Source organism: Betta splendens, chromosome 24 (assembly GCF_900634795.4).
Source record: "Betta splendens chromosome 24, fBetSpl5.4, whole genome shotgun sequence".
In the NCBI taxonomy this organism is placed as follows: domain Eukaryota; kingdom Metazoa; phylum Chordata; class Actinopteri; order Anabantiformes; family Osphronemidae; genus Betta; species Betta splendens.
The window spans coordinates 12,380,173-12,398,486 of NC_040901.2; the positions used below are offsets into that span (position 1 = coordinate 12,380,173).

The 18,314-nt window shown below is 48.1% G+C and overlaps 1 protein-coding gene and 1 long non-coding RNA gene across 5 annotated transcripts in view; one reads left to right on the forward strand and one right to left on the reverse strand.

Annotated features, from left to right (window-relative positions):
- Positions 1 to 7,654, forward strand: part of LOC121202009 (uncharacterized) — a 56,529-nt gene extending 48,875 nt beyond the window's left edge. The window contains exon 5 of one of the 2 annotated variants that reach the window (XR_005897321.2): positions 4,916 to 7,654. This is a non-coding gene — a long non-coding RNA (uncharacterized LOC121202009). Of the gene's footprint in view, positions 1 to 3,422; positions 3,561 to 4,915 lie in introns of those variants that run through there. The other variant, XR_005897318.2, reaches the window with a different exon arrangement.
- Positions 23 to 12,520, reverse strand: tfap2d (transcription factor AP-2 delta (activating enhancer binding protein 2 delta)). Of its 3 annotated transcripts, none has more exons than XM_029140931.3 (8): positions 12,102 to 12,520; positions 9,671 to 10,189; positions 7,105 to 7,165; positions 3,463 to 3,628; positions 2,344 to 2,462; positions 2,093 to 2,234; positions 1,671 to 1,784; positions 23 to 1,216 (listed from the first exon to the last, which is right to left on the reverse strand). In XM_029140931.3, exons 2-8 carry the CDS (start codon positions 10,154 to 10,156, stop codon positions 1,000 to 1,002), a joined length of 1,305 nt encoding a protein of 434 aa, XP_028996764.1. In that variant the 5' UTR covers positions 10,157 to 10,189; positions 12,102 to 12,520; the 3' UTR covers positions 23 to 999. The 3 variants fall into 3 exon arrangements, with proteins under 3 accessions (XP_028996764.1, XP_028996761.1, XP_028996762.1); XM_029140928.3 differs by lacking the exon at positions 12,102 to 12,520 and adding an exon at positions 10,828 to 11,059; XM_029140929.3 differs by lacking the exon at positions 12,102 to 12,520 and adding an exon at positions 10,323 to 10,531.
- Positions 12,521 to 18,314: the final 5,794 nt, after the last annotated feature.

The following is an 18,314-nucleotide window of genomic DNA, read 5'->3' on the forward strand; positions in this document are numbered from 1 at the left end:
TGCGTCTGAAAGCGACAGGAAATAGTAGAACACGTAGCAACTGTCTTTATTGAACACCAGCAGTTTTAGAAGGTAGGGATTTAACATATATATAGTTAAAAACCTACAAGAAAGGTAATTTAAATATTTATATATATCTGTACAAATGTTCATGAACGAGGCAGAGAGCTCGTGTCGGCCGAACTTGCGATCTGGGGAGTGTCCAACGACGAGACATGCACAGGGAGGAGGACGATGGCGGCTGCAGTCACCTTTTACAAAATGGCTGAGTTGGACCCTTGTCGCGTGCTCGTGGTCGCTCACGACCCCAGGCGGTGGCGTCAATCACCCCACGTGCAGGAGCAGCCTCCGCGTCTGTGGTCCACGGGTAAACACGTTGGTTGCCATGGCACCGGGTGTCGGCGTGGAAACGAAAACGAAAGCGGCTCCTACAGGGTCGAGCACGACTCTGTCCGGTTCACAGCAGTTTATTCTATTACAGATGTTTGCAAAGTCAATTTATTTCAGCTCAGTCGTCTGACATTTAATTAAACCATGGTCAATATAGTGAACAGGATTTGTTTATAATAATTTAACACAAACCAGATTAAATAAACTTGCATGCGTCGGGTTTTGCATTTTTGCAGAAATCCGCCTGATTTACAGTAGCTGCTTCAAACCCGACCTGTGATTTGAGCGCGTGTCCCCCTTCGTCCTGTGAAATGATCGTCCAAGTTCACTTCCTGTTTTCAGGATTCATAAACAAACGAATAAAAGTCTCGGCTGAGTCTCCGCGAGGCTCCTCCGTCTCAGCGCAGTTATACAGATTTACACGTCAGGTCGCCTCTTGGGGACCGTCCAGTCTCAACGGAAGATAATAAATAAAATAAATATAAATTGTCTCAAAGCAGACACAGTAATGTATGGGATTTAACAAATCCTCTGTGATAGTTCGCACACACACACACACACTCGCTCTCTAAATGCAGCTCCAAGGCACGGGCGCGGGGCGGGCGGGGGCTACTCCGTTTTTTCCGTTTTCCCGTCTTTGCTCTGCGGCTCGGCTGTTTTCCGGAGCTGCGTCTTCTCTGAGCTGCTGTTGATCTGCGGGTCGACGCCGCCGCTCGCTTTGCCGCTTGAGTTTTTGTCCAGGTAGTTGAGCATCTCGCTCAGGACCGTCTGAAAAGTACTGAGGGCGGCGCAGACCGCCGGCGTGCCGAAGCCGTGGGTGATGAGACTGTGGGGAGGAAGAGGGGGTTCAGTCACAGGGACAAGTGTCTCTCACGTGCATTCAGCTTTTATTGCTCATTAACAGATTCTTTAAGGCAGAATGTCCCAAACTGCGTTTAATGGGTGATTTTCTATGTTTAGGCTCCTTTTATCCTCCGGCCGCTTCCTGCAGAGCTAAATGTCTGACACCTTTCACTGCTGCTGCTGTGTCCAGCTCTCTACATGCCTCTAGAGGTTTGATGAGACTTGGTATATTCTGCAAAGGATGACGCCATAGATGTGACATTTCTGCTAACAAGCCGCTGTTCTCTCCTCGTCTGTCACGGTGCCAAACAACAAACTGCACAGCTGCATCTTTTCCAAAATGGCAGCGCGGTCAGCGCCGCCACGGACACGGAGGAGGACCGGGCTCCAGACTGGACCTAATGGGCTTCATTTCCCATTCGCGGCGCGTGTGTTACCTGAAGTGCGTGAGGTGTCTCTGGATGTCCAGGTCCAGAATGGGGGTCGGCCGAGACGAGCCCAGCGGAGACCGGTCTTGGCTCAACAAGTCCTGGAACTCCTTACAGATTTGCCTGACAGGAAAGAGGAGGAGGGAGGGTTTTACCATCTGTCTGCAACACGACCGGCGCAATATGTCCTTTTTTTTTTTTCTTGTACGCATCCTCATTATTTTGGATCAACCCACACATTCAAGTCTGCACAGCAGTGAGAAAAGTTCAGTGTCAACCAAAGAAGAGGAGGAAACACTTTTAGTGTAAGTCCACGTATGGACAATAAGTGCAGGCTGCTTCCATGAACACAGGCCCTGGAGCAGGACAGCGTCTCATTCACTGTGCCTGAGCTTTATTAGCTTCATTAGCGTTCGGCGCTGAGCTCTTACTTTGTGGCCAGAACCATCTTCTTGCGTGCGCTGGTCTCCTTGGGCTCGCTGTGCTGCCTCGCCAGATGTTCCCCCACTGCTTTGCTGGGGAACTCCGTCTCGCAGGTGTAGCCGAAGTCTCTGGCCAGGTGCAGCGCCTCTCCTGAACACAAGCACAGCAGTGTGAGGCGGCTGCATGGACCCAGTGCCCCGCCCCCCCAGTGCCCCGCCCCCAGTGCCCCGCCCCCAGCTCAGACCCCGGGGGGCCTCACCTTCCACCAGCGACGTGAGCAGGGTGACGTTGGCGGCTTTCCTCCGGCCCGCCGGCAGGTTCAGGCCCAGACGGTCCAGTTTCTCCCGCAGACACCGGCCTCCGTTCTTCGACTTCGCTCTGCAACAGAAAGACAAACCGCCGTCCACAGGGTCGTCATGGTTAGAACTCTAGAAACGAGGGTTTCGTTCCTAACTTAAGGCTCGTGGAGGAACGCCGCAGGTCCGCTTTGCCTCGAGATGTAAATTTAAGCATCAAATCAAAGACATTTAAATTGGAACGCGTCAACTGCTTCTGCATTAAACACCGTTCCCTTTGTCGCGCTTTGAGCGTCTCCTCCACTCGTGTCACATGAAGCAGGTCTTCTGTTCCTGCACTCGTTTAGTGTGGGTCTAATATGAAGAGCTCAGCTTCCAGATGAGCGCCAGCCGCTCTATTTACACCTCGCCCCTCCTGCTTTGTTGATGCCTCGTCTTGCAGGATGGGCCACATTCTGTCTCTCTCCTCCTCATCAATAATACAGCGCTGGCAACCATTGCTTTCCTCTGCTGCTCTGATCCTGGCGTGCTTTGGCCCAGTCTCGCCTCCCTCTGGCTCCCTGGGCACCGCGCCGCGTGCCGCCCGGCCCTGGTTCGCCTACAATGGTTGTTGTGGGCGCTGCTGTACATCCTGTGTTTCATCTGAGGGCTGCACACTCTCAGGCAGCGCGCTCCAATTTTCGCCAGCCAGATTTACTCTTTTAAAAAATGTGTTTTGACGTTTCAAATGCCTCCATCACACTCATCTTCCTGCTCCAATATTATTTTCATACAGGACAGTGTGGACTAGAACTTTTTTCAAGTATTTAACTATTTGGTGCTTTTTACTGCAGAGTATTTCAGTTTCTCATCCTGTGATTTTTTTCCTGTGATTAGGTGTTTGACCTACACAGTTCAAACATTATTCCTGTAGCTTCAACTGAGTTGATGAAGTATTTAGGGTCTAATGCAAAACTTTTGAAATTTAAGAAAATGCAGTGCTGCATGAAGATTAAAAGCTTCAGCAGAAGAAGATTTGTCCTAATATTCAGCGATACTGCAGTTCCAGGAAAGCTGTACTGGGAGTGGTACTGGTGCCGTACCTGCGCAGGATGCCACCCAGTAGGGAGGCGTTGAGGCACTCTGGGGGGGACAGTCGTCTTTTCACCTCGGCGATGGTGACTTTGTACTTGGAGGTGGAGCTGAGCAGCGACAGCCGACCCGGTACGGAGCAGAACAGGTCTGTGGGGTTCACCACGCACGTTCCACCTGCACACACACACAGCACCAACATGGATGAGGACGGGGCCACTGGGAATGGAGCTGGCCGTTCTCATAAGGCCGGGCCTGATACATGAGCATAAAGCACCACTGGAGGAAAGCTCGTCACCAGTAACCTTTGTTTCACGAGACACAGCAGCATGAAGCTAAAATGAGGCCGCAAACAATAGCTTTTTGTGGTGTTTTCATCAGATCAACAACTTAAAGATAAATAAAGAAGATTATGATCATTTGCATCTAGAGGCTAGGCGAGAAGCAGTGCATTCTGGGTAGTTTAAAAGCTTTCTAGATAAATGCAGTTAAAGGTATTGTGAGGCCTTTATCTCTATTTCTCCAACATAATGAGAAGCTGCTGTATTTCTCATCACAAGAGCTGCAGGAGCCTTTTTCTTTACTCTCAGTGTAGGTGCTGAATGTATTCAATAAAAATCCACACAGACCTTGAAAGCCTTGACTCAGAAAATACATGTATATTTTAGCTGTGAAATAAGTGATGCATGAAGGTAAAAACGTGTCCTTGACCTTGTGTCCACCGGTCTAAAGCATCTGTTTGTCTTTGTTCAAAAAACATGTTTCTTCTATTTAAAAAAAACATGCAAGCGAGCTTTTCTGTGGGAAGGTTCCAGCTGAAGGCTGGTGAGTGCAGGCGGAGAGGCCGGTGCAGCGTCAGCATCAGCACCCATCATCAACGCTCACATCAGCTGTGTGTCCGCGTGTCACAAAGCAGCGAGCGTCCACGTCATACAGGTCCACACAACCATAAACCACTAAACACGCGAACATGAAGCAGCCTTAAAATGGAAAACAGACTCAATGCACTTCAACCCTCGCTGACATCAGCTGTGTTTTTCTCTAAATCCTCCTCGCTATAGTTAAATATTACATTTCTTACTGTGTACATATATTTATATTTCTGTTTCAGGTCAATATTTGTGTGTTGGAGCTGTCTGCTTTAATCCCGGGAGGGGAAAACAAACCCCTCTTTTAATCACCTTCCCCCCATCCACCGAGGTGCTTTCACTGAGGCGTCTCCGTGTGTGAATAGCTGATTGAGGCTCTATCACATTATTAACTGCGTCTGTGTCAGTGTTGCTGGATCCTCCTGGAATTTCCTGACTGCTCTGACTAGGGCCTATTATTATTAAACTTTCACTTGAACTAACGTCCCAAGCAGCTGAAACGCAAGGCTTCTGTCTGATGCACTGTAGGCTATATTCTATAATTCATCTGCCTCATTATCAAATCTAACAGCAGGGCGTGTCGCTTTGTTATTAGGCCGCGCTGATATGATGGGATGGAGGAAGGAAAGGAGGCCATCCAGGCCGGTGGAGCGCTGCGGGCGGAGACGGACGGACGGACGGGCGCGCGCGCCAGGTTTGCTCGGGGCGGTGGGGACCGTTCGGCCACCAGCTAAGCCTCACGCACGAGCAGCCGCAGCGGGGCTCACGTCCCGCACAAGCGCGCTGTTCGCATTGTTTCCCAGTCAGGAGAGGAGGCCGTTAGGACGGGGTCAGCGCCTGCACAGTGGCACGTGCCCAGAGCACGAGGGGCGGAAGCAAAAGCCTGATGACTTTGCAGCCACGAGGAACGGTGCGTTTCCACGGCACGTCGAGATAATCGATTTGTGCTGTGCGTGCGTGCGCGCGCGCGCGCGCGTGCGTGAAGTCCGGCTTTTCCGCCTCCGTATGTGGCACCAACCGGCCAGACCTGTCTGTCAGACTCACGCGCTCTGACAGGGGCGCGCGTCACTGAAAGCCGCTGGTTCACATCATATTAATTCCCCTAAAAATGTTTTGATTCAAAGTAGTTTGTATTTTATGTTGCCAAGGGCAATCGAAAAGAGCTATTGCCGGTAGTGCAGTCAGTGGAGCGCGCGGGCCCAGAGGCGATAACGGTATTTAAGCAACGGAGAGTAGCCTCGGGCTGCGGCGCGAGCGGCGGGCGGGATCACACGCGGAATCAAGCGCCTTTTACGAGTTTGCCACGAAAATTAAAGAAAAAGAGACACGGGCCAAATGTCATTCTCCTCGTATTTTAACAACAATGTTTATAGCTCCTAAAAAGAGAGCGCGCGCCGATGTCTTGACAGAAAAGGGAGGTGCGCGCGCACAGGCGGCAGTGGCGAGGGCGCGCGTCTGACAGATCAGCTTGATGCAGCAGGCTGCTGTTGGAGCTGAACTGGGAAGCGGATAGTGGGTGATTAAAAACACAGACGACTCCTCCTAAGTAGGATCCGCGTTTCTTCAGTGATTTTCTTTTGAAAAAGGTTATGTGAATATTCATGCCGCCAAAGCCGCAGTCAGAAAGAACAACATTAATATGATCTCGGCTGAATCCGGGGCCCCGCTCGGCATTAGCATATCAAAGCGTCCGCCCGAGGCGAGAGAAGCTATCGATACGGGAGCGGGAGGTAAAGCAAAGATTATTGGTTGTGATGGTTGCAGCGGCTGAGCTCAGGGCAAAATACGGCGCACCATTAACCGAAAGTGATAGCGAAGGGATTCCCGCGTCAATCCGAGAGAAGAAGCCCAACACCTAGGCAGAGCTGATGAAAAATTAAACCCGAGACACAGCCTTCCTCTGTGTGGACAAACCGGAGCGCCGGCTGTAAAAAGTGAAAAGAAAAAAAAATACAGGCGCGAGCTTTGATGGAGCAAAAGCAGATCCACAGCCTGCTCTGAGGAAATTGGCGCAGCCTGATGTGTGCAGATGCAGACGCAGGCTTCACCTGAGCCGGATTTAGCTCGAGCACCTGCTAACAGACCCTGGGATTAATTCTAACGTCTGACTGGAAGATAAACACGCAACAAAACACCACGTATCAACAAAAGCGTAAAAGAAAATAACATCCATTTCCCGAGAACAATTCTTCTTATTTAAAGGAATTATAACACTTTTTAGTCCTACTTGTAATATTGTATATAATCAAATAAAAACTATTACATCTATTACAAACCTTAGTCCTATAATTTAATTTTAATAGACTGGTTAATTTAATTATAGGACTTTCACCGTTCAACAGAAGAGGTCAACGTTTTCTAAAGGCTGCTAAAATATATGTCAAAGCATAAATAATTCAGGGTTGGGTTTTAAAATAAACTCTATCTTTTAATAATATTATTTTAAGATTCCGTGTTTATTTTATCATTTGTATAAAGGCAAGTTTGACATTTCATTACATCAGTGTCTGTCTTATGTGCACCGCGTAGGAAAACGCTGCCTTATTAATTCCTGGCAGTTTCTATTTTACTGCCAAACTCCATAACAAAGCAGGTGCTGAGTGACGGTGGAAACGGGGAGAACCGTGTTGGTGTTTAAACAGGCGAGGAGGCGCGTTGACAGCAGACAACAGAGCCGCGTTGCGCCTGTTTGTCTGTTTGTCTGCGCCCTGTCCTGTCGCGTGCTGCCGTGCGGCGCGTTCACGGCCTCCGGTGCGGCGTGCGTGAGAAGAAACGGGGCCTTACCTCTGCGGATGACGCCCCCTTGGCCGTTGAGCACGAGCCCACACTGCGCCTCCACGGAGCCCTGCGGAGACAAGCACTCATTAGGACGAGCGGGGAGGTGAAGGCGTGTTTTCTCTGCGCCCCGCTGGAGCACGGTTTGCTCCGCTGTCAGGACGCACACGCACCGCAAATTAATACGTTCACTCTCTTTTTTCTTTTTGTGGGAGATAAGATCACCGAGTAGAGGTTTTACGCACTTTTCTATTCAACAGCACGCACAGGAAAGGCATTATTCTCTAATAATTAGACGGTAGAAATCTAATTCTAACATGTGGAAACCGCTACACGCTGAGCGGTTCCCAGTTTAAAAGCACCTCTTTGTCAACGTTTTCCACAGGCTTGATTTAGTCATTTGATAGACCTGCAGTTGGTTCTGGCTGAGAAAACTGCACATTCCGCCCAAACGTACGACGGACGTACTGTTAGAGTATCTCCGGCGTGCACGGGGCCACGGCACCTTCATTGATGCACGTTGAGAGATTTGGCCCCAAAGCCACAGTGTTGTAGTGGTGGAGGGCGTTTTGTTAGAAAGTGTGCACCACTTAGCAGGCTTTGAGTAAAATCGAGGGCACCGCAGAATGAAGCATGCAGCTCACGGCTCATACAGAAACGAGCCTGATTTGAAAGGCTCCAGGCAACGCCATGACAGCACAACTTATCCAGACTGAGAAATGAGCAGAAGCGTCCAGAATTTGTTGCGGCCTCCAACCTGTTGGGGGTCCCCGCGTACAGCACATGCAGCCCGCCAGCCCGTGCGCGGAGACCTGTTACCTCCGCCATCTTTCCCTTTCGGTGCAGATCAGACTCGCGTGCTATCAACAATGTCATCAAGAAAGGAGAACACGCGCTTTTTTATTCAGAAAACACTTAATCCCCCGTGCGAACCTCGAGGCTTGGCCCACGCAGGAGCCCCTGATTAAAATAAACTTGGGGGGGAAAGAGCTTGTTGCAGCTCTTTCTTAACCAGCTCCTGCTCCTGTTTCTTTTCTCCTGCTCCGAAGCTAAAGTGATTATAAAATCAATATACAAAACGCAGAGGTCTTGCATGAATTAGCTTAGTGACGGGAGAAAGGTGTGGCAGCTGCTTTTGTTCAGCATGAAAATCTCTTTAACGCGCTCAAAGATGCGACCGGGCTGCACGAGACCATAGGCGCATCTGTTCCGTTCATACATCCGCCTCGTGCAAGCTCAGGTTCACGAGCCGCCTTTTTCTCTTGCTCAATAAAGGGTCAAACCTGCGCTGCTTTTATGTCCCGACAGCTTGAAATAAGTCTAATATTTACTCCAACAATGGTCAACCATCAGCCTGTGGGATTCAGTAAAATCAAGTAGTTGCAGTTAATTTCAGACCAATTATTGGTGCAGTAAATTCATCATATCCACGCAGAAATGGCACATTAAACTGTCCAATAGTCACTTTTTAATTAACGAATAATTTTAAAAAAGTACAGTTTTTAGAAATATTTTTAAAATGTTCTATTTATATTATTATATTTAAATTAATATTTTAATTAAAACCTATTTTTATTGAATCATGCAGAACCTACATCAAATGTCCAAAAAAAGAAAAAAGGTAAATTGTTGTATAAATGCTCATTTTAAATGATTTGTTTTGCGTAATGCTCACTATTAAATGTATATAAATGAAAAAAAAGATTTAAAAAGATTTTTAAAAAATGTAAATATAAAAGTATATTTATTTCTCTTCACACGTGTAAGTAAGTGTTTCTCGTATAATTAAGCTGCATCTAAAAATGTCGATAAAAGCTCCACTTTATCAGACTGAACCCGACTGGAGTTGGTAAATAGTTAACATGGCTGAAATTGTGTGTCACTGTGTTAAATTGTGTTTAAGTAGAGCCGCGTCTTAAGCAGCTCAGACGTCGCTGCATAAGTAACAAAGTTGATTGACGTTAAGTCGGTAATTGGATAAACTACGGTGCTTTATGGCGCTCGAGCTGCGCATTGTGTCCTGAACCCCGATCCGTTAATCCGCCCTTTACCGGAGAATAGAGCAACCAGCGGCTTTTCTTTTCTCTGCCCAACACACACACACACACGCACACGCACACGCTCAAGCACCGTGCGAATCTGTTTTCATCTGGACTATTTCTTTACATCGAAAGGAATTATGTAAAAATATGGGTCACGTGTGCTGGTGGAAAAATAAAGGGCGGATTTCACAATAGGTTTGTATAGACTGCCAGTCAATTAACCTTTAGAAACAGGCCGGGCTGTCGGTGCCGCGTGGAGCCGACATTTACTCCGCCTGTGTTCGGTCACGTTTGGTTTGGCAGCAGAATCATCTCAAGATGATGTCCGGTGTTATCGGAGACGCGCTGCAGGCAGACAGACAGGCAGACAGACAGCTATCTGTTTAATCAGCTGATTGTTATGTGGCTGGTGCAAGCTCTCAGTGGGCCAGTGGAGCAGCGTTCGGCCGCCGTGAGGGCGTGTCACCCCGCTGCTCGCTGCGGGGCTGAGGCGGAGGGAGCGGAGCGGACACCGAGTGAGAAGCCGCCGGTACCTGCAGGTCGTCCGCCGCCGGCGGAGGGAGGCCCAGGCCGGCGGCCGGCAGCAGCCTTTGGTCCGGGTGGTGCATGCCCACGCCGTAGGCCTGCGAGCCGTGTGACGTCATCAGCGACAGGTCATGGCGCCGGTAGGCGTCCAGGCAGCCCAGCTCGCGCCGCTGCTGCTCGTCCAGGCACGAGGACTTGAGCGCCGAGCGCGCGTTGTGCAGGTTGATGAAGTCCGCGGGCTCCCCGTGGTGGATCTGCTGGTAGTACTGGCCCGAGTGCAGCGAGTTCAGGCCGTAGGCCTCCGGCGCCACGGCCGGGTGGGAGTGCTGGAACTCGTAGTGGAAGGACTGGTGGTGCAGCGGCGTGTACTGGTGGTTGGCCGAGAAGTAGGGCGAGGCGAACTCCGTCCCCGCCGGCGCCGGGTACGTGAGCGGCGACGAGGAGGAGTAGGCGACCGAGGAGTTGGCCACGGACTCCAGGCAGCCGAGCTGCATGAGCCGGTAGCTGTTTGATCCGTCGTGACGTATCTGCGAAATAACACAGAGACGGGAGATACATGAGCCGTGTCGTTTAGCATCAGCCGGTGTCTCCTCTCGCTGCCTCCCAAACACATTCAAAAACACAACTCGCACTCAAAGCGTCCCCCCCGCTTTAAACCACCTGAAGGAGATGTCATTTCCACACGCCCGGGAGGGGAATGAACGCACGGCAACAGGAGCCATCGGTATCTCCCCCTTCCTTTGGCATGCCTGTCACTCCGCTCGCAGCCCTTTAAAGCTCGTGCTGTTATATATTATTATTATTACCGAGCTGCTGGCAAATTTACTGTCCCGGCTCCCTCGCTCTCACTGGATGGGAGCTCAGCGGAGTGAGACACGGCGGAGAGTTCCGCCCTAAAATGTTCTAATCACACTGTTACCGAGCCCCACTTGCTTCCACGCTGATAAAAAGACCCGTTTTTTTAGCGGCAGCTGCGGCGACTTATTTCTCCCGTCATGAATATTATTTGTTTTATCCAGACGGTAAAATCTATTCCGGGTTATTGTCTCCCCCCGAACGCACGTCGAAATGCACCTACAGCTCTTTTTCCCACTAATAATATTTATTCTTCCACCCGTGCGGTTCCGTAAATTAAAGGGTGGTATAAGTGGATAAATTCGCCTACCTCTGCGTCGTGGACAAGTCCGGGGAAGGTCGCTGACATTGTGCTTTCTCCAAAGTAACCCGTGTTTTTTTTTCCTATCCTCTCTGGCCCGATCGAATAATAATAAAAATGCGTTAAAATCCTCAAAAAGCCAGAGAAGTTGAAAAGTCCCCCCTCGCGCGCTCTCGGTAGCGGTGGAAAGCTGGCGGAGCGCGAGCGTCTCCCCTCTGCACGGACGGGGCTGGCTCACGGATTTTGTACTTGCAGGGTATTTCTCGGCTGATGTCGTAGGTCCCTTGGTAATATAGAAGTTTTGAAAATTAAGCATCAGCACTGAGGAATGGGAGGACAATAGACGGAGCGGAGCATCCCAGGAGACACGGAATAAATATTGTATCTTCGCCTTAATAAGGAACCACGAGCTTCTTTAAACATTTTCTACGCTTTTTGTGGACATTTTCCTTTTTGACCCGTTTGTATTTTCACCAGCTCTGCTGCTCGCTTTTCGTCGTGTTATTAGTTTTCCTTTATTCGCACCGACTAAGTCATTTTTTTAAAAACATGTACGGATTTTCAACGGAAATGTAAGTTTGCTTTGAAATATTTTGCAGCTGTTTTCGTTAATTGCTTCAGAATAAAAACGATTTTCTTTTGTTTCCATGAGCTTGTGATCAGCTTAGGAGGCTTGGAGGGAGAATTCCGTTTTGTTTTTGCTGAGGTTTCTCGATGTTTTTGCCTGCATCAGAGGTCTTTATGAGAATTTTTATAATTGTTTTACAGGCACTTTATTCATAATAAAATAATCACGTTTGCGTATATTTGAATACCGATTCGTAACAATTATAGACACAATCCAGGCGATAAAAGGTTGCTTTTGTATATTTAGATATGAATTCAATATCCATTAATTTAAAAATAAATTTCAACAAAGGTAAATGTTGACTGTTTTTGCTCTTTGTGTTGTGCGTATGTGCTGAATTATATCGACAGCTGTTTTTATTTATATTGATTTCTACTTTTTTATTATTAGAAAAAAAGCTCTTGATGCAAACCTTGTTTTAATTGGAGTGCGTGTTATTATGAGTATTCTACCTAGATTTGTATTTTATGTGCACGTATAAACAAAACTATTATTATCATTTTAAGTATTGGTAGAATAATAATATTATTATTGTTGTTATTATTGCACATCCGGACTAGGCTAGAAGCCCTTTTTCGGTCAGTCGGTCAGTCTCGTGACCCCTCTCTCTCTTCTCTCACTCTTTTTCCGCCTTTCTCCTCGCGCTGTAACTCACCTGAGCACGCGCCCTCAGGGTGGTCCTGTTCAGCTGAACGGAGTCGTTGTGTTGTACAGAAAGATGATAGTGCAGGGTTTTTTTGTGTACGTTTATTTTTGTCTTTTATTAGACGCTATATGCGACGTTTTTCAGAATAAAAATCAGAGTAGGTTAAAGCATCGTTACGGGTTTTACGGCACAATAACAAAGCAGCGTAATAGTAAGAGGAGTGGAGTCACACGTAAAGCTCGCCTGTATAATCAGAATGCATTTAAGCACACAGCCTATTGCTGCTTTGCCCTTAGGCCACCCGGGAAGCAGCAGAAATACAAAACGTGAAAAGCAGCAGCCAACGGTTGTGGTCACAGCCTGAAGAGGAGCAAAGGGAAATGAAGGAGGAGAGGGGAGGAGGAGAAACTGGAGGAGGAGAGGAGACTTATTCACTGTCTGTCAGTTTTCCTGCCGTTCAAAACAAATCCGCCAACAGAGAGAGAGCTGCTCTACACAGCAGAAATACGCCTTAATCACTCCTGTTTTGAATGCGTTTTTTTCCTGCTCAGCTGTAACTGTAACCAAAGCGACTCCCTGATATTATTAAAGTGCAGACTGTGACCATGACGCGGGGACGCCGGGATTGACTCTGCACTTTAATTAACTTACTATTTTCCCTCCCATCTGTTACTTCACTGCCTGCGTCTCTCTCCCAGTCCCCATCAGTTACAACATCAATAATAATAATAATAACAATAATAATTACAATAACAACAATGGTAATAGTTTTGTTCATTTAATGTATAGAATGTTTTTGTTCTCATTTATTATTGATTTTTCTTTACGTCTAGCTGGAGTTTCCACGTCACTGGTTCCATGGATGAGAATAAAAACGCCCCCAAACAAACTTCAATAATCTACAAGGTCTTCCCGTTGCTCCAGATCAACACTATTTAGCCTAGAGTCCTGCAGCCACGTGTGGAAGCCGTCGCCCCCGTAATAAACCCAAACAACCCGGCACAGACAGAGGGCAGGGGCCGCCTTAAATAGCCTCCTTTAGAAACTTCTCAAGGCCTTTTATATTTTAATTAACCGCTACCGATTGTTTTGCCTCGAGGCTCGACGTGAAACCTCTGCACGACGAGACCGGTGAAGGCCGGTTGTCGCGCGCCAGCTATTAAAAAACGCAGGAGAGAAGGGGATGGATGGTGGGGGGAGTGGGGGGGGAGTCCACGAGGCGAAGCGAGATGGCGAAAAGCCCTAAATTGAGTTATCTGAACGTGAGCTTGACGGAGATTTTTAACATTCCCTGTCTTATTTTTGTTAGAAACGTTGCAAGAGTTGTTTTTAAAGGCAGCAGGAGGGGGTTTAACCTCAAAGATGGGAGGGGGCCGAGCAGCTCCTGCCCTGAGCACGACATCACGTTAAGAGCCTGCTCGTGAAGACTGAGTCACCGAAGCGGGGACCGTGCAGGTTGCAGGTGAGCGCCGGCGCCTCCAACCCGAGGCACCAGTTGCACGGTAGACGCTCCTAATCGGGCTTAAAGCCGGCGAGTGGCCCCGCTCCTACCGGGGGCTGGGAGCGCGGCACCAGATGCGCACTGATCCCGGACAGGAGCCAGTCCATCTGCCGCCTGACGAGGCAGGGAAAGGCCCGAAACCCCGCACGGCACAGCCCAGAGGCGAGAATTTAGATCAGCCCCGAGCTCCGTGGACGGAGCGTCGCTCCTGCAGAGAGCGGGGCTGAAGCGGTACGCGGAGAACACAGTGTTCACCGATGACGGGGTCTGCGTCTGTAGCCTACGGTTGATATGAAGGAAATGTCTCAACAGTCATTTTAGTAGTATTTACTATAAATGAGATGATTTCTAAAACAGGCAGTTTCCGTATGTGACGTAGGCTTTCAGCCCAGCTTTGATTGGTTTAAGCTGTTTATTAGTGTGGTAACTGATGCGTAAAGCTGTGGCCTGGAGCCATTGAACCTATTGCTACCAGTATTAACAGTCATTTCACCGTGGGATTAAGTAGGTTGCTCCAAACACTGGTGGTGCGTTGAGTGGGTGTAGGGATCAGTGTTACGGGCTCGTGATGGTTCCCTTTGCTTTCTCACAAACCGGCTCCACGAGAACATCTTTATTTCTCATTAGTGTCTAATTATGGGTGTTCGGTTAACGCCGCCCGCAGGAGTCACAATGCGGTCTGCCGCAGTCTGTGCGCACATGTTGGCCTGGTTTGGAGTCTGCCTCGGTTTTAATCACCGGTCAGACACCGGCCTCATATGGTCATGAGCGTCCGTTTCGGTCCCGTGCTCTTAGCTGCGTTGACCTGCAGCTTTCCAGCCCAAATAACGAGCGGCACAACACAACAAACGGCCCAGAACATGTTTGTCCTCCATCAACAGCAGAAGCAATTAGGAAAATGGTGTGTGACCTACATAAAGGATGCGACTCGGAACGAAGCACAGGTTAATATGCTAATATGGATCTGGTAATTGTGGGGATTTACTTGTCGGTTTGCGGAGGGGAGGGGCCGGGCGTCACTGCCCTGTTTAAGCCTTCCAGATAGGGAGCAAATTAATTTCTCCCCATGCAGTGCATGCGTGAGGTGAGACGAGCCGAGGAGGCAGGAAACAGGTGGTCGCTGCTAAATGGACGGTGATGGACGAAGCGGACCGAGGGAAACACGCAAACGCTGCGTTCTGGCGCCTGTTCGTTTGCTCGTGTTAATAAATAGTTTCCTAATTTTATTATCGCCCAAGTTCATACATCAAATTAATTATTGTGGCCTTGGGGCGACCCCCCCCCCCCTCACCCGCAGAGCCGCAGGACATGTGGCCACTTCAAGAGCCCGTCAGTCCTGGAAACGTTTTCCTTAAATGCAGCAATAACAGCGTCAAGATAAACGGCGGCCGAATAAACGCGTGGTTGTTGTTTTATTCTTGATTTAATTCCACCTGAATCAATTCAGAAGTTCAGTGCGGGGTTGACGCACGTCATCTGCTGCGGAAACTGAAGAAAGGGCCAATCTGCCGCTAACGGACAATCACTCATCAACATATTGGACACAAATAAAATCATTAGTCGCGGCAGCGAGAACGAACCCCCTCTGCGTCTTCCTGACGCGACGTTTTCTGTTTGTTATCGCGACATTTGAACGAGTTTTCGTTTTATAAACTAAAGCAGTAAAAAAAGGCCTCTCGACAATAAATGAATGCAGCGCTAGGTGATCGTTACGTCGTCTGTTCGGAGGCTTCTGCTCATCAATTACTGCTCTCACACGGTGAATGATTAACAGTATATTTATTAGACTACAGCAGCCGCAACCGAAGCTGTAAAATTGATCTCTAAAACTTAACTTCAGCAGCTGTTGGATCAGCGCGCCCCTCAGCGTGTGTGTGTGCGCGCGCGCGCGCGCGCGCGTCGATCGATGTTCATTAACTTCTCTTTTCAAGAGTTTCTGAAGTGCTCCTGAAGATCACACGGAAGCTAAAAGTCTTTTGACTATTTCCCATCCAGCTTTTTTGTAATGCGCAGATGGGAGGAAAGAGCAAAATGTACTTTCAGATTTTCATCATCTCCTCCTCTTTCTCCTCGCTGTGTGTTTTCCCCGCACTTTTAAGATCGTGCCGCTTTTCAGTCATGTTGCTGCATAAGATGCAACAGGCGTTGATATCAGGCTTTTGCGGCTTTTAAACGGATCCGTCCTCTGCGTCTGTTTGTTTTGGAAGATGATTCGTGTGAATTGTTTCTGTGGGATTTGACATTTACTTAAATCAATGCCGGTGTTAAGAATGAAGACGGCTGAGTTACATGATTACTTCACATATGTCTGCGAGCTCTAATGGAGGCTTTGCTCCGTGGGTTCGGTGCCAGGAGTCAAGTGGGTCTTTGACCCTTTGACTTTAATTCTCACCGAAGCCAGTTTCAATTGAAATCGGACTTTGGAGACGCCTTCAGCCTCTGAGTACAGTGTAAGTGCGTGACTGCCCCGCATGAAAGAAAACCTGCCCCATGTTGAATTACAGGCAGCACTGGAACAAAACAGATTTTTTGCCTTTCCTGCAGCATTATTATTTATTACTATTATTATGACTTATATGTGCATTTATTCTTTGTATTTTATCTTTCTTGATTAATTTGTGTAATATATTTCCATTTTCAGGTAAAAATAAATAAATAAAAACAATTGTGAAATAAAAGTGGCATGAGGGTGACAATATATGCGTTCAAACTGCCGCATGTGGTGATGATTCAGCTCAATTAACGTCTGCCGGTTAAAACCTTTGTTTATTCTCCTCCTCATCTCGCCTCATTTGAGCTCTCCAGGCTTCACGTCTTCTTCGCACCAACGTTTGTCTCGTGTCTCGTTCAATCTTCGCTGTGTTGTTTCACACTGTGTTCCAGGTTGTAGCGCTTCTCGAACACGTCTTCTCACCTGTTTGACCAGTTAACACGTGTTGCTGCACATCATTACGAACTGTGCTGAAACCGATGGGAGGTCAAACCCGGCTCTTGCGCCGCGGTGCAGTTCCCGTCCCGTCCGGCAGAGGGCGCCTCTCTGGCGGAGCAGCCGGAGGGGGGATTAACCTGCAGGGCTCGCTCGCTCTCACTCCCTCTCTCACTTTCAAAGCGTGTAAGAATGCAAAAGGAGCCGACGCAGGTTAAATGACTTTGATCATGTAATTCCTGTGTAATCTCTGTAATCTTCTGAAGCAAAGCTCTTATATATGTGTTCTGTTGCACAAGTGTGTGATTGTGTTTTTTTTACTTCACACTGTTTTAATGCAAGACATACAGGAGATGTATGTGGGTGCCATAAACCCCCTTTGTTCTGCACACGCTGACCTTAGGACCTTTTTAAATTATTAGTAGATCTCACACTTGAGCAATAAATGCAAATAAAGCTTTACCACAAAAACCTTTGATCTTTGTGCTTTGTCTTTCTTAGTGTTTTGAATGAATTTGACTTTTAGACACCCGATGACCTGGAAGATGACAATAAACAGTAATGCTTTCCAGCCACACGGTCTGAACCACAACGTAGACTTTCAGCTTCTTCACTTAGTTTCCAGCGTCTACAGGAAGCGAGGTGTAAACGCGTCGGGGCCTTTCGAGCTTCGCCCGCTTCGTCCCAGGAGGGAAATTAGAAAAAGTGTAGGTTAAAGCTGCTAAATAACGTTTCTGCGCTGCAGCGTCTGTATGGATTAAACGTTGTGTTAATTGTTGAGCTGCCGCCTCCTGTTTCCAGACTTTGATCTCACTGTGATATCACTCTCCTCCTTAAGCTACGTCTCAGCGATAAAGCGAATAAGTGCATTTTAATGCTTAAAGCTCTTTAAATTACTATATGACGATGGCTCAGCTGGTTCCCATTAAAACGCATTGTATTTTTATTCTGGATGTGAAATCATTTTTAATGTATTAATACTTTGTACCACAGTTTACTAGAAGCTTAACAGTACTTTACCTCCATCAGTGCTTCAGCCTGGTTCTGCTGGGGTTCTGGTTCTCCTCTGGTTCTCCTCTGGTTCTCCTCTTCACTGCTGCCTGGTTCTGCTCAGAGCATGTGTTCTGTGAGGTTGTGTCTTATGTTGTAAAGTGCTGAGACTGTTGTCACTAAACATAGAATTGTAAATTTGAGCACCACATTTGCAAACTGGGCCCCGGCTTTTCCACCGTGACCAGAATTTCCTGTTTAACAGGTCACCGTTTGCCGTATTGATCTTCACCCCCCCCTCGTCGAGCTCAACTGCCTCACCGTTGTCTTTTTAGCCTCTAATTCTGTTGTTTATCCTCAGACGCAACAGAGGCAGATCAGAAATGGAGAAAGTGCAGATGAAACAATGCCAGACTGAGACGGGAGGACTGGGGGAGACGCTGTAGAAGTTGAAAGCAGACCTGGTCAATTATAACCGACTGCTCCGGCTTTGAGCCCTTTGCTCGTCCATAAGCTCCTACGCTGTTTCTTAAGTCACCGGCTGCCAGAGAATCCTGTTTACTGTGTAACAGCCAGCGTGGATGTCAACCGCAGCGTGTACGCACACACCTGAGATCACAGACCCGCTGCTTTATGGCAAGACAACAGCCCCATTACACACACACACTCACACACACTCACTGCAACACCACAAACACCATACAGGCACAGAAAGCAGGGACCAGTGTGTGTGCGGTTACTGCTCCTGTATAATTACCAGGAAGCCTCCTGATGTGGAACCTTCGCTGTTCTCACAATGAACCCA